The sequence below is a fragment of the Actinia tenebrosa genome, unplaced genomic scaffold, assembly GCF_029948245.1.
Source record: "Actinia tenebrosa isolate PJP-AT-01 unplaced genomic scaffold, QUT_ActTen_1.0 PGA_scaffold16__25_contigs__length_10494907, whole genome shotgun sequence".
Taxonomy (NCBI): Eukaryota; Metazoa; Cnidaria; class Anthozoa; order Actiniaria; family Actiniidae; genus Actinia; species Actinia tenebrosa.
In genome coordinates, this window is record NW_028292576.1 from 7,719,900 (window position 1) to 7,735,463 (window position 15,564).

General features: G+C 38.5%; 1 protein-coding gene across 1 annotated transcript; it reads left to right on the forward strand.

The window, feature by feature from the left end:
* Positions 1-592: 592 nt before the first annotated feature.
* LOC116302021 (uncharacterized) lies at positions 593-15,326 on the forward strand. Its single transcript, XM_089031259.1, has 15 exons — positions 593-846; positions 2,527-2,855; positions 3,320-3,379; positions 4,923-5,090; positions 6,406-6,604; positions 6,806-7,128; positions 7,612-7,671; positions 8,916-9,083; positions 9,805-10,003; positions 10,397-10,719; positions 10,825-10,884; positions 10,993-11,014; positions 11,428-11,619; positions 12,192-12,383; positions 13,588-15,326. Exons 1-15 carry the CDS (start codon positions 759-761, stop codon positions 13,662-13,664), a joined length of 2,460 nt encoding a protein of 819 aa, XP_088887385.1. The 5' UTR covers positions 593-758; the 3' UTR covers positions 13,665-15,326.
* Positions 15,327-15,564: the final 238 nt, after the last annotated feature.

Consider the following 15,564-nt stretch of genomic DNA (forward strand, 5'->3'; position numbering starts at 1 on the left):
AAAACCAAGTGGAACAAGCATAATGGATGGATGGATGGATGGATGGATGGATGGATGGATGGATGGATGGATGGATGGATGGATGGATGGATAATAATGATAATAATAATAATGGGAGGTTCTGATATAGCGCATTTATACGACGTCTCGATGCTATTTACATTTATGACCAGTGGAGGACTTTACGGGCTGCATATTAAGGCGCTATTGGCAGCCGTGCAGATTACAATCATGAGTGATGATTAGCTTTTGCATACTTTACCATCAATAGCGCGCTTATTCTCAAAATAGCTTAAAGATTCGGACAAACATTGCATTCTGTTTAACCGGTACGAGGATTATACGAACCGATTTTATTATTTTTACTTAAAGTTACAATAATAACCCATGTAAACTAAGATCAACTGCGATCGGTTGTGAAAATTATTTGCTGAAAGTAAACTCGTAAGTTTGTTTGTCCGAATTTCGCCTTTATCTTAGTTTTTATGACGTCATGGCTGCGCTGCGCTATTATAAAATGACATGCTTCTTCCCTCTCCCCTCCCCCCTCGTTCCCCATGCCCCCTCTTCCTTCTACACAGTCACCTACTCCAGACTCCAGATTCAGCTATAAAGGAAGTAATTAAAAACATCGATCACTTAAAAATCGCAATCGTTTATTTGCTGAAACAATTTTCCTACGTGTTCCACCCAATCGAAAGATCAAATGTTATTCATTCACATACATAGACACCAAGGCGTGTAGGATTACCATTTTCATGTTATCATATGCTAATGACACGATGGCTCAGATGGTGAATTTGGCGTTTGCTTTTTACTTTATATGTTCAACTTCGATGCAAACTGGTGAGTAAGTCTTTAATTTTGATCAAGAAAAGAGTACACGGGTCTATTTGATAGTGTAAATACTTGATACCAGATAAATCTCTCTTGCTGGGTTTGTCGTAATGATCGAAGCATTTTTAACTGAATATCTATGCAGACAAAATATGCTTCAAACCCTGCTGAGCCGAAACGGCTTGGCTCAAGTCCAATGTTAAAATTTTGAGTTGTAAGCTTAAATTTAAGGAAACAAACCCGCTATTAATTCGTAAAAATTAAACAGCGATTTGGATACGGGGAATAATAAAATATCTGGAAAGAAAACATGATTAAATTAAGGGTAGGTTTATCGAAAGAAAAGCCTGTTTGAGACTGATGACTAAGCAGAATGTGTAGCCGAATGTGTTCCGTTTGACATCTCTACAGGATGAACTGTCTGTCAAATGGCCGGCAGTCAAGCCTCTTAGGAAGCAATGACTATATATATCTAAAAAGAATTCGCATACATATAATCTAATATATATATTTTACTAAAGAATTTGGTTTTCAGTATTATTACCGGCATGCCAGAAACAGAAAATATTTATGGAGAGCAAGCCGAGTAAATGATAAATTAGAATCAGAGCCGCAAACCACTGAGACATATGTAAATAGCGACTAAAAGCTTACAGGAATGACAGATAATTTTGTATTGACAGAGTGAGCAGAATGATTAATTAGGAAATAAGGAAATGAAAACTGAAGATATAACTAGTATATGCAAAAAAAGACAGGATCTACGTCACGGAAGAAGATCTAGGATGGAAAAAGGGTCGTAGGTTAGATAACTCACTGGGTTAATATACGTGACCCTCTTTAAATAAAGTTTATTGATTGATTGAATGAAGGAAGTAAAGAAAGGTGTAATGAAAGAGCAGGAAGTATGGAAATAAATGGAAATGAATGGAAACAAATGGAAATAAATGGAAATAAATGGAAATAAATGGAAATGAATGAAAATAAATGGAAATAAATGGAAATGAATGGAAATGAATGGAAATAAATGGAAATAAATGGAAATAAATGGAAATAAATGGAAATAAATGGAAATAAATGGAAATAAATGGAAATAAATGGAAATAAATGGAAATAAATGGAAATAAATGGAAATAAATGGAAATAAATGGAAATAAATGGAAATAAATGGAAATGAATGGAAATAAATGGAAATAAATGGAAATAAATGGACATAAATGGACATAAATGGACATAAATGGAAATAAATGGAAATAAATGGAAATAAATGGAAATGAATGGAAATAAATGGAAATAAATGGAAATAAATAAAAATGAATGGAAATAAATGGAAATAAGTGGAAATGAATGGAAATAAATGACAATGAATGGAAATGAATGAAAATGAATGGAAATAAATGGAAATAAATAAAAATGAATGGAAATAAATGGAAATAAATGGAAATGAATGGAAATAAATAAAAATGAATGGAAATGAATGAAAATGAAGGAAATGAATGGAAATAAATGGAAATAAATAGAAATAAAACGAAATGAATGGAAATGAATGGAAATAAATGAAAATAAAACGAAATGAATAGAAATAAATGGAAATAAATGAAAGTAAAGAAAAGAAGGGAGAGAAGGACAGGAAAAAAAAAACGAAAAAGAAATCTATGGCTAAATAGCTGATCTTTTTTTCATTTCCAGTGCAAGGTATCGAACCGCATTTCACATCAGAACCAGACAAACTGATGGTAACATACCAGGAAGAAACAGTTAACTTTACCTGGAAACTCTCCAACCACTCATTCAATACTCTCTACTTTGGAAATTGGGATACAAAGTACAATATTTTGGACATCCCTATAATGTCTATTGTTCGAAATGGCAGCGAAATTTCCATTTACACGAGTGGAAAGGAGAAGGTGAAACAATACAGAGGACGAGTGAGATGGGCTGGAGACTTGTCGACAGGAAGGGTCAGCTTTGAACTGACGAACATCAAACAAACTGATCAGAAGTACTATGGAGTAGAGGTAATAATGTTTGTTTTTATGTTGTATGAAAAACGTGTGTCCTTCCAGCCTGCCTTCTCCTCCTACCTTCCTTATCCCGGCCCTCTCTCCCAGCCCCCTTCTATCTACCCCTCTCAAATACCCCCTTTCCATCTTATCCCTACCTCTACTCTCTCCTCTCTAGACCTTATCTCCTGCCCCCTACTCTCTACCCCTCTTTCATACCCCCTATCCACCTTACCTCCATCCCTACTCTCTTCTCTCTCCCCTACCTCTATTCCCACCTTATCCACGTCCCCCAATCTCTACCCACCCCTCTCCCCTACCCTCCTCCCCACTTTATCTTCTGTCCTCTACTCTCTACCTCTCTACCTTGACCCTCCTCCGCACCTTACCCCTGCCCTCTACCTCTCCCACCCTACCCCTCATACCCTCTACTCCTCCTCTCGCTCGAACATTGTTTCAGTTCTTTTATTTATGTTTAGATTGAGTTTGACGACGATGCGATGACCGAAGTGAGCGGATTTACTCAACTCGTTGTCAAGGTATTTTCTCTGAACATTTGATCTTAGTTCAATAATCAAATCAGTTGCCTCATTCATAACAATACTCTCTCAGCTTGTTCGTTGTTCAGTTGGTTGGTTTTAAATAATCGTTTTAGCCCAACTATATGAATAATACCTCCGTATTGTTTCTCTATGACATTTTAAAAGCCAATTTTATTGAGAGCAACGTGTATTCATAACGACTTCAGTACATGACCGTCCGCCATTTTTTTCTTCAGTTGGTAGTGCTAAATCTCCGGCTTAGATTTGATAATGCGCATGTGTGAAACAGTCAGAATCTTGCTTCCGGGCATTGGAGTTTTCCAGAGCCTATTTATTTCGTCGAGCATGCGCATTAAGAAATAAAGGCTCTGGATACGAGATTGTGGTAGAGACTAGATAAACTAGTTACGAGATTGGGTACGAGATTGGTTTGGATCCGTGACACGGATCTTCTTCAGTGTGCTGTTGTTTGTACCATTGCAGTCTAGTTACTGTCTTTATACTCTAACCGTGAATACTCGAGTTTGCCAACCAATCAGATTACGAGTCGAAAACAATAGAATTGGAGTTACATGTATTCAAAACTATACAAGGACATGGAATGATGAAAGAATGAAAGAACAAAAAAATTAAATAAACTCGACTGTTCACGGTAAGAGTAGAACGACAGTAAACTAAGTTTTAACTATACAAGGTCATAAAACTATGCTATGGAGCTAGCTCTTATTATAAATGGCTTTGGAAAGACTGAATTATGAAAAATATTTGGAATAAAAGTGTATTCTTAGTTTATAGTAAAACCATGATTTCACAAATGTACAGTACATGTAAGATGTATTGTCATAAAAACAAAGAATTATTTTAAACGGTACTGATTCATCAAGGAAATGAAATATAATGGTTAACTTTACAAGTCACCATCTTACCTTTTAGCCATTCCGGAGTTAAGGAAAAAACAAAGTTTTTAGGGCTGCTTTTATGGGAATATATTTCCAAGATGGCGGCTACACCACCTTAAACAGCCCCACAATGCACTGCAACGCCAACTCGACACAGTTTTTTCTCTCAACCTCGGATTGGCTAATACTTTATGTCGTCTTAGTGAAAAACCACTTTGATAAATGGCCGTTGCTGATCACATGGGAGAAGGATAATATGGGAAGGAGTTTGGGTAAAAGTGCACCTAAGTAACCTCCTGTTACAATGTATTAATTTTACATAAAGTGAATAGTTGGATGGTGAAATATTTCTTCATTGGAATGTTGCGTCTTTAAGTTATAAAGGTTCCATTATGTTACTGACTGTGACGTCACCCCAGGCTTAGTCATTATATATGAAAATTTTGATATCCATATGCTCGTTTTTTGTGTGTGTCCATTTGGACCTACCTAAGCTTACAGTTAGTAGCCCTTCCTTCAAAAACCTCCATTCTTTTGTTTCCCATCCAATGCTTGCTATAGCTAAATGACAATTGTCTTGGTACTTGAATACTTTCAACAAATAACCATAATTAATATTCATTCCTATTTGAACATTTTAGTCCAGATCGGTTTTCACTTCGGCTCCAAGTCGCATCACACAATCAGCGCGTGGTTCTGCATACTTTACCTGGCGATACAGCTTGACAGAAGAAGACCAGGCAAGCCTGTCGTCACTCGTGTTCGGAGTATACAGAAAAAATACGTATACGGTTTTATGCACAATTGAGGTAGGAATTCGTACTATAAACTGTATTGTACTTGTGCTGACAGTCAAAGTCGTTAGTGAATTAAGGAAATCAAGTTTGGTGTACCGGTAGTACACTTGCCTCTCAGCTCTGAGGTCTCAGGTTCGATTCCTGGACATGGTATCACATGTGAATAGAGTTTGTTAGGTCTCTCCCTTGATTTGAGGGACGTTTTTCCTCCCATCAGTCACAAAACCTAACAAACTAAATTTTTATTTAATATGTGAGCTAGCCATGCCTTGACTTAGATCAGCCCAGAGGTTGTTTCTGGGTATCGATCTGTGAGTTAGCCATGCCCTAACTTTGGTCAGCGTTGAGGTTGTTTCAGGTTATCGATCTTTTGAGTTACGCATGTCCTAACTTAGATCAGCTCAGAGGTTGTTTCAAGGTATCGATCTGTGAGCTAGCCATGCCCTGACCCAGGGGCGTATTAAAAGGGGGGCGTCCTAGGGTGCCCGTGACCCCCCTTTCTAAGCCACAAAAGCGATAAACAAGAGCAAATCGTACCATAGCGCTATGACGTCATAGTAAAAGTTTGGTGTGTAGGGACCCCCCTTGAAAAATCCTGGATACGCCCTTGTGACTTATATCAGGCCTGAGGTTATTTCAAGGTATCGATCTTAAAGTTAGCCCGGGTTTTGCTCCTGGTCCTCTGGTTCTTCCCACGCAAAAATCAACATTTGAGTTTGAGTGTTGTGTATGTGTAATAGCTTGATGCAATCGTAAATTTAGTGAATGTAGGGGTAGTGCGTGTGGAGTGAACCTCACGGAAAAGCCCCATACGAGGAGTGATGTTTGTTAATATTACGCCCATTAGACTAAAAGAGATTTTGATCTTGGTGACAAAAGCATGAAAAGCAATTAACAAATACTTTTAAGTAAATACCAGAGCAGGATCCAGGGTTATTTCATCATGCATTGCGAGTGAGATATAACACTTTTTCCATTTAACTGCTAAAATTATTATTTTCAAAATTAAAAAAAATAATAATAATAATTGCACTTAATTAGAGTGTATATGTTATACCTTTTAGCGTTTTCTATTTTCTAAATTCTTCAAGAAATTTATAGATATTTATCACTGGAATAGTTTGGAGTACTTTCAGGTTCAGTACAGATCCTACAACTGGCCACTTTTATTTGCCAAATTACTCGAACATATCTTCATCAAATGCTAAAGCAGCACCTTGGTATTAGTATTAGTAGTAGCAACAGAAGTATCATTAGTGAAAAAGATACGTAAATACATTTTTGCTCACATTTAATGCCAACAATTTTTCTCCTTTCGTTTTTCCAGATCAAAAAGAAAGTTGTTAGTACATCTAACTGTTCTACAGGCATTAGAAATGCAGATGCCCGGTTCTCCTCGACGTCCCCTACGAGTATGGCTACATTTGTACTGGATAATCTAAACCCTGAAGATGGAGGGATATACTCGCTTAGACTTGGAGGAACTGGACAAGTTATGGAGAATAAAACAATGCTATTTATTCGAGGTAATTGCTCGGCTGGTTGGCTGGTGGGCTGGTGGGCTGGTGGGCTGGTGGGCTGGTGGGCTGGTGGGCTGGTGGGCTGGTGGGCTGGTGGGCTGGTGGGCTGGTGGGCTGGTGGGCTGGTGGGCTGGTGGGCTGGTGGGCTGGTGGGCTGGTTAAATCAATGTTTTTTGGCATATTTTTTACTTTTTCTTTCATGCTAAGATGAAAGGCCGCATTTCACATCAGAACCTGACAAACAGATGGTAGCATACCAGGAAGAAACAGTTAACTTTACCTGGAAACTCTCCAACCACTCATTCAATACTCTCTACTTTGGAAATTGGGATACAAAGTACAATATTTTGGACATCCCTATAATGTCTATTGTTCGAAATGGCAGCGAAATTTCCATTTACACGAGTGGAAAGGAGAAGGTGAAACAATACAGAGGACGAGTGAGATGGGCTGGAGACTTGTCGACAGGAAGGATCAGCTTTGAATTGACGAACATCAAGCAAACTGATCAAAAGTACTATGGAGTAGAGGTAATAATGTTTGTTTTTATGTTGTATGAAAAACGTGTGTCCTTCCAGCCTGCCTTCTCCTCCTACCTTGCTTATCCCGGCCACTACTTTTTACCCCTCTCTCCCAGCCCCCTTCTATCTACCCCTCTCAAATACCCCCTCTCCATTTTATCCCTACCTCTACTCTCTCCTCTCTAGACCTTATCTCCTGCCCCCTACTCTCTACCCCTCTTTCATACCCCCTATCCACCTTACCTCCACCCCTACTCTCTTCTCTCTCCCCTACCTCTATTCCCACCTTATCCCCGTCCCCCAATCCTCTGCCGACCCCTCTCCCCTACCCTCCTCCTCACTTTATCTTCTGTCCTCTACTCTCTACCTCTCTACCTTGACCCTCCTCCACACCTTACCCCTGCCCTCTACCTCTCCCACCCTACCCCTCATACCCTCTACTCCTCCTCTCGCTTGAACATAAATGCTTCGGTTCTTTTATTTATGTTTTAGATTGAGTTTGACGACGATGCGATGACCGATGTAAGCGGATTTACTCAACTCATTGTCAAGGTATTTTCTCTGAACATTTGACCTTAGTTCAATAATCAAATCAGTTACCTCATCCATAACAATACTCTATCAGCTTGTCCTGTTGTTCAGTTGGTTGGTTTTAAAGAACCGTTTTAGCCCTACTATATGAATAATGGCTCCGTATTGTTTCTCTATGACCTTGGACCTATTTTCAAAGCCCATTTTATTGAGAGCAACGTGTATTCATATCGTCCTCAGTACATGACCGTCCGCCATTTTTTTCTTCAGTTGGTAGTGCTAAATCTCCGGTTTAAATTTGATAGTGCGCATGTGTAAAATAGCCAGAATCTTGCTTCCGGGCATTGGAGTTTTCCAGAGCCTATTTATTTCGTCGAGCATGCGCATTAAGAATAAAAGGCTCTGGGTACGACACGGATCTTCTTCTTTGTGCCGTTGTTTGTACTATTGCAGTCTAGTTACTGTCTTTATACTCTAACCGTGACGTGAATACTCGAGTTTGCCAACCAATCAGATTACGAATCGAAAACAGTAGAATTGGAGTTATATGTATTCAAAGCTATACAAAGACATGAAATAATAAAATAATGAAAGAATAAAAATTGAAATAAACTCGACTGTTCACGGTAAGAGTAGAACGACAGTAAACTAAGTTTTAACTATACAAGGTCATAAAACTATGCTATGGAGCCAGCTCTAATTATAAATGGCTTTGGAAAGACTGAATTATGAAAAATATTTGGAATAAAAGTGTATTCTTAGTTTATAGTAAAACCATGATTTCACAAAAGTACAGTACATGTAAGATGTATTGTCATAAAAACAAAGAATTATTTTAAACGGTACTGATTCATCAAGGAAATGAAATATAATGGTTAGCTTTACAAGTCACCATCTTACCTTTTAGCCATTCCGGGGTTAAGGAAAAAACAAAGTTTTTAGGACTTTTTAGGGTTTTTAGGCAAAGTTTTTAAGTCATGAAGGTTCCATTATGTTACTGAATGTGACGTCACCCCAGGCTTCATTAAATATGCACATTTTGATATCCATATGCTCATTAATTCATTGTCTGTACCGTTTTTTTTTTTTTTTTTTTGTCCCTTTGAACCTACCTAAGCTGACAGTTAGTAGCCCTTCCTTCAAAAACCTCCTTTCTTTTGTTTCCCATCCAATGCTTACAACTGCTAAATGACAATTGTCTTGGTACTTGAATACTTCCAAACAAATAACCATAATTAATATTCATTCCTATTTGAACATTTTAGCACCGATCGGTTTTCACTTCGGCTCCAAGTCGCATCACACAATCAGCGCATGGTTCTGCATACTTTACCTGGCGTTACAGATTGACAGAAGAAGACCAGGCAAGCCTGTCGTTACTCGTGTTCGGAGTATACAGAAAAAATACGTATGGGGTTTTATGCACAATTGAGGTAGGAATTCGTACTATAAACGGTATTGTACTTGTGCTGACAGTCAAAGTCGTTAGTCGTTTTCTCCTGATTCTCTGGTTCTTCCCACGCAAAAATCAACATTTAAGTTTGAGTGTTGTGTATTTGTTTTAGCTTGATGCAATCGTAAATTCAGTGATCGCGAATGTAGGGGTAGTGCGTGTGGAGTGAACCTCACGGAAGATCCCTGTACGAGGAGTGATGGTTGTAAATATTACGCCCATTAGACTAAAAGAGATTTTGATCTTGGTGACAAAAGCAGGAAAAGCAATTAACAAATACTTTTAAGTCAATACAAGAGCAAGATCCAGGGTTATTCCATCATGCATTGCGAGTGAGATATAACACTTTTTCCATTTAACTGCTTTTTTTTTCAAAATTAAAAAAATAATAAATAAATAAATTGCACTTAATTAGAGTGTATATGTTATACCTTTTAGCGTTTTCTATTTTCTAAATTCTCGAAGAAATTTATAGATATTTATCACTGGAATAGTTTGGAGTACTTTCAGGTTCAGTACAGATCCTACAACTGGCCACTTTTATTTGCCAAATTACTCGAACATATCTTCATCAAATGCTAAAGCAGCACCTTGGTATTAGTATTAGTAGTAGCAACAGAAGTATCATTAGTGAAAAGGATACGTAAATACATTTTTGCTCACATTTAATGCCAACAATTTTTCTCCTTTCGTTTTTCCAGATCAAAAAGAAAATTGTTAGTACATCTAACTGTTCTACAGGCATTAGAAATGCAGATGTCCTGTTCTCCTCGACGTCCCCTACGAGTATGGCTACATTCGTACTGGATAATCTAAACCCTGAAGATGAAGGGATATACTCGCTTAGACTTGGAGGAACTGGACAAGTTATGGAGAATAAAACAAGGCTATTCATTCGAGGTAATTGCTCGGCTGGTTGGCTGGTTGGCTGGTTGGCTGGTTGGCTGGTTGGCTGGTTGGCTGGTGGGCTGGTGGGCTGGTGGGCTGGTGGGCTGGTGGGCTGGTGGGCTGGTGGGCTGGTGGGCTGGTGGGCTGGTGGGCTGGTGGGCTGGTGGGCTGGTGGGCTGGTGGGCTGGTGGGCTGGTGGGCTGGTTGGCTGGTGGGCTGGTGGGCTGGTGGGCTGGTGGGCTGGTGGGCTGGTGGGCTGGTGGGCTGGTGGGCTGGTGGGCTGGTTAGCTGGTTAGCTGGTTGGCTGGTTGGCTGGTTGGCTGGTGGGCTGGTGGGCTGGTTGGCTGGTGGGCTGGTTAAATCAATGTCCTTTGACATACTTTTCACTTTTTCTTTCATGCTAAGGTGAAAAGCCGCATTTCAAGTCACAACCTGACAAACAGATGGTAGCATACCAGGACGAAACAGTCAAATTTACCTGGAAACTCTCAAACTACTCATTCAACACTCTCTACTTTGGAACCTGGCGAGCAAACGTTAATACTCTGAACAACACTATAATGTCTATTGTTCGAAATGGCAACGAAACTTCCTTTTACACGAGTGCAAAGGAGAAGGTGAAAGAATACATAGGACGAGTGAGATGGGCTGGAGACCTGTCGACAGGAAGGATCAGCTTTGAACTGACGAACATCAAACAAACTGATCAGAAGTACTATGGAGTAGAGGTAATGTTTATGTTAAATTGAGTAAAAAACGTGTATCCTTCCAGCCTTGCCCACTCCTTTACCCCTCCCTTCGCTGAGACATTTTAACATTTTTATACATTTTAGATTTGGTTTAACGACGATACGATTGACGAAGTGTGCGGATTTACTAAACTCGTTGTCAAGGTATTTTCTCTCAACAATTGACCTTATAATAAATATCTTCATTAGCCTGTTTCTAGTTTTGTTCATGTGGATTGTTACCGATACTTTTTCTATTTGTTTATTTTTCAGGCGAAGTCGGTTGTCGTGAAAGGTAATTCTGCAAAAATAGCTTTACATTTCATAATCTATCTAGCTCAGTCTGTTTTCGCATCCCAGCTATCATCCTCCTATCATCATCCTTCTTGTCTTCGTGCACTACATCCTACTTAGCTACGCCTGGTCCATTTTTCAATGAGTATACCGGCATTATAATCAAATCACCTTCAGAAAGGAATACACTTCATTCCCGCAGCTCATTCCATTCTTTTCCCTATTTTATATTGAACAGAATGAATTATAGTTTGGTTTATTTTTCTCGGTGATAAAACTACAAACTAATTCCATCATACATGGTTCCCTTTCCTTGGGAGAGAAAGTAATCCACACAAGACCAGAAAGGATATCTATTTTTAGCAACCATGCAATAAGACTGTGTCATTTCGCTCATTTTTTTATTTATTTTAGAAACGAATCCTTGTGAACTCAACAATGGCGGATGTAGTCACGAGTGTGTCTTCTCTTCAGTGACTAAAACTCACACCTGCGAATGTCCCACGGGAATGGATCTGTCTCCTGATGGCAAGACTTGCGCGAAGGTTCATTTGTCTGCATCAACTACGATTCCGCCACCTCGCAGTACATATCCTCCAAAAAGTGGTAAGTGCAACCATGGGTTGGTGAATCGCTTCTGTGTCCTTGGCACAATGGTGTTATTCTTGCAGTGCAATAGTCTTCTACGCAGCCGCTACAAGTAGGGACCTTAAGCTGAGGCGCTTTAACCTTCTATTGTACTATTAATTCATGTTTGTCTAGTATTTTACTTAATAAGCACCGCTTTACAAGAAGATCTGATAAAACATATAAAACTATAACTATATAGATATTTAGTGTGGTTAAGTGGTATACATTAAAATCTTTAAACAATAATAATTACAAACAACTTTATAAATACATCATATTTGATAGACTTATTGTTTTACATAAAATTATGAATCAATGATTGAATAACTTTCAACATTAATTGGCTATTATACATAATAATAATCATTATAAAAGTTTGTTGAAAAGTAAAAACATAGATATCTAAATAAAACTATAGAAACTTATATCTAAATAGAACTTATAGAAACTTACACCTTGAAAATAATCCACACAAGAACAGAAAGGATACTTATTTCTAGCAACCAATAAGACTGTGTCATTTCGCTCATTTTTTTTATTTATTTTAGAAACGAATCCTTGTGAACTCAACAATGGCGGATGTAGTCACGAGTGTGTCTTCTCTTCAGTGACTAAAACTCACACCTGCGAATGTCCCACGGGAATGGATCTGTCTCCTGATGGCAAGACTTGCGCGAAGGTTCATTTGTCTGCATCAACTACGATTCCGCCACCTCGCAGTGCATATCCTCCAAAAGGTGGTAAGTGCAACCATGGGTTGGTGAATCGCTTCTGTGTCCTTGGCACAATGGTGTTATTCTTGCAGTGCAATAGTCTTCTACGCAGCCGCTATAAAAGGGATCTTAAGCTGAGGCGCTTTAACCTTCTATTGTACTATATTTATTTCATGTTTGTCTTAACTTAATAAGCACCGTCCCCGTTGTAGAGTTATACGACGTCTTTTGGGAGCGCTTTACTTAATGAAAATCATCAACGGATAAGCTTTTGGAGTAGCCATTCTCGTTACTACGTAAAACTAGGACATTTCACGTCTTACTTTCAGCATAAGCCAGCAATGTTGCACAGTATTTCGTACATTCTAAAGAGTATCTATTGAAGAGCGCAATTAGTGTGTGCTGTTGTATGCTTGCCGTCGTCTTTGCCGTCCAGCACCCAGAGCCTGCGTTTCTACTGGCCTGCGGCGAAGAACGAGGGCTCTGGGCATAATCCATTCTTTTTGAGAACAGGATTTCTTGGACTTCGCGGTAGAAGAGCGCATGCCTCAAAAGACTTGCCAAAAATAAAGATATGTTCCCGATTTCTAATTTTAATTTTGATCGGTAGTAAACACAGAACTCTGTTTGAAAGCATGATTTTCATTGATAATGTTTCAATTGGAAACTTACGCATGCTCCAAAAAATGGAGTGTGACAGAACCCCCGTTCTTCGCCGCAGGTCCGAAGAAACGCAGGCTCTGGGTACGAGATTGTCCTGCAGCTTAAGGTACCTAAGGTAGTGAGCGTGATGACACTAATAGCGGCTGCGTAGAAGACTAGTAGTACAACAGCATGACTCAAAAATAAAAATGACACAGCCGCCACCTTGGACAATCTAACAAGATCAGTCAACCCTATCAGTCAGTCATTACATTCAACCCTATACAAAAAAAAGCGTCAATGAATGGAAGCCGTTTTTACGATAATAAACTTCTTTAATCACAACCCAAAGGGATGATAAATGAACCGAACTGGTTGATTTAGTCTCCGCGAAAGGTCGCAGTTGGCAACCGAAAATTCAAAACAGATCATTTCTTTAAGTTAGTGTCAACCTTTATTTTTTAAAGATATACGCGGACATCCAAACAAATAGCATAGCAAACAAAGACAGAATACTCACAGAAATTGTTTCTAACTAGAAAGATTATGAAAACAACTTACCTTCAGAAAATCTTCTATCAATTGACAGGTGCTGACATTAATAAAGGGCCTGCTGTGAAGGTGTTCCTCTTCATCGTAGTGGTCTCCATCATCATAGCTCTCTAGATGGTGAAAGAATTATTATATTCACTGCTATCTATCTATATGTCTCGGTTGCGGCTGCCACGTATAATGGCGGTGCCGCCTTAAATATAGCCGGGCGTTAATCCTAAGACGTTAGTTATCAGTATTTTGTCATTTTCCAAGAGACCATATACCAGCTTTGAATTCACTGTTAATCAGAGCTGGCCTTCTTTATTTGTATAGGGTTCAATTTATGCACGTGGATTTGAAGTGGAGAATTATCTAGTCTATCTGGTGTATTGTTTTCACGTTTCTTGTGGTCGCTTCATTTATTGAAACCTTAGAAAAAACCTTGGCCATCAAATATACTTATTATAAGTCAAGCCAGATTGATCGAGGTTAGTGCCTGGATGGGTGACCTAATAATCTTTATACCTACTCAAACTTTAGTTCGAAATTATTATTTTTTAACTCAGCCGATAACTATCTAACCACACTAGTTTTTAGCTAGTTATCTCTTATTTAACCAAATGCTTTGCCCAGTCTCCGAGTTGTAGATTTTATTAGCATCTAGTCTCCCATTCGTTTCTCAAGAGAATTGGGCAAATGCATGTCATTGTATTCTGATAGAGAGATTCAAACGATTTATTCTATCAATATACAATCATTGGAAGAGATTGAGAGCATGATATTGTAAGCTGAGGAGGATAAAAGGTCTAGGTCGTGATATTTGTTTTAGTATTTTTAACACAAGTGAATATAATAAATAATGGAGAGAGAGGTTTTTTCTCCAAATTTTATTTATCTCTGCAAGCGGCACAAATCGACAAACTAGCGTGCGCTATAACCACCTGTAGATGAATATAGCAGTATAAGACGTAAATTATATTGTGATCAATGAGCGTGCCGGCTTTATTATATTCACTTGTGTAAAAATACTAATTTTAATAACATGAAATTGACATGGTTACTGTAATATCTGCAGGAAAACCTATTGTTATTACATTTATCATGTCGAGTTCACAGGATATCATGCATTGGTCGGTGAGGGGTCTTGGGCAATGAGAATCGAGGTAGTGAGTAAAATGTAAGATCTATTCTGAATAAAGGTTTTAAACCATGACGTGACGGCAGCCATGTTAGATGGCAGGAACAATACAATCGTTTTACATGAGAAATAATTCAATTCCCGAGAGCTAAGGGATTTTATTGTTCTGCCATTAACCCCAGGCAGTCCAATCTGGATTATGGCGCCGGCACATGATGGTGCAAAACCTCTATATAGAGTATCTGTACCTGAATAATTCAAACCACAAAATTATTTTCTCGTTTGTTTATTTATCTGTATATTTATTTTTTCATTCAGAAAAAGTCTTCAGTGCGTACATTTTCATTATTTTATTGAGAATTATTGTCAGTTCTTCAAGTCTCTTGCCAGACCTCATGCTTAAATATTCGTAATGAACTGCGCATGCTCATTAGTTTACTGCTGTACACTATGATAGCTATCGCTGTCCTGGCTTTCATGATTGACATGATTCCAGATTGAGAAATGAGTTGTAAAATATTCAGATTATTATTTTTTATTCGAGAGATAAAAATAGACAAGATTTAATGTATTAGTATAAATCATTGAGTGAATTTTGCGATTGCTTATTGGCTAATATATGTCTATGAGAAATAAACAACTGGTAGAGAAAAAAATGTGGCAATGGCGTTTGATTCTCGTTTTTATTATGGATACAGTCAATTCAAAAAACGTTGTCGTCGACCAACTCAAGCCTACGCGACTGCACCGAAAGGAACTCTGGGTAGCAATCATTGAAGCCGAGTTGACTCCATAATTTTATCTGACTAGTTATGCCTGGTTTAAGTTTACAGCACGAACCTTCGTAGGCGAGCGGGGAGTGTTGAAGGAGACGTTTTTTTAATGCCTTTCATA

Bases quoted from the DNA above. Each gene is read 5' to 3' on its own strand.
- LOC116302021 (XM_089031259.1), top strand. From the start codon at position 759: ATGTTATCATATGCTAATGACACGATGGCTCAGATGGTGAATTTGGCG. The intron at 6,605-6,805 runs GTAATTGCTCGG...TTTCATGCTAAG, and splicing joins AACAATGCTATTTATTCGAG to ATGAAAGGCCGCATTTCACA. The intron at 9,084-9,804 runs GTAGGAATTCGT...TCGTTTTTCCAG, and splicing joins GGGTTTTATGCACAATTGAG to ATCAAAAAGAAAATTGTTAG.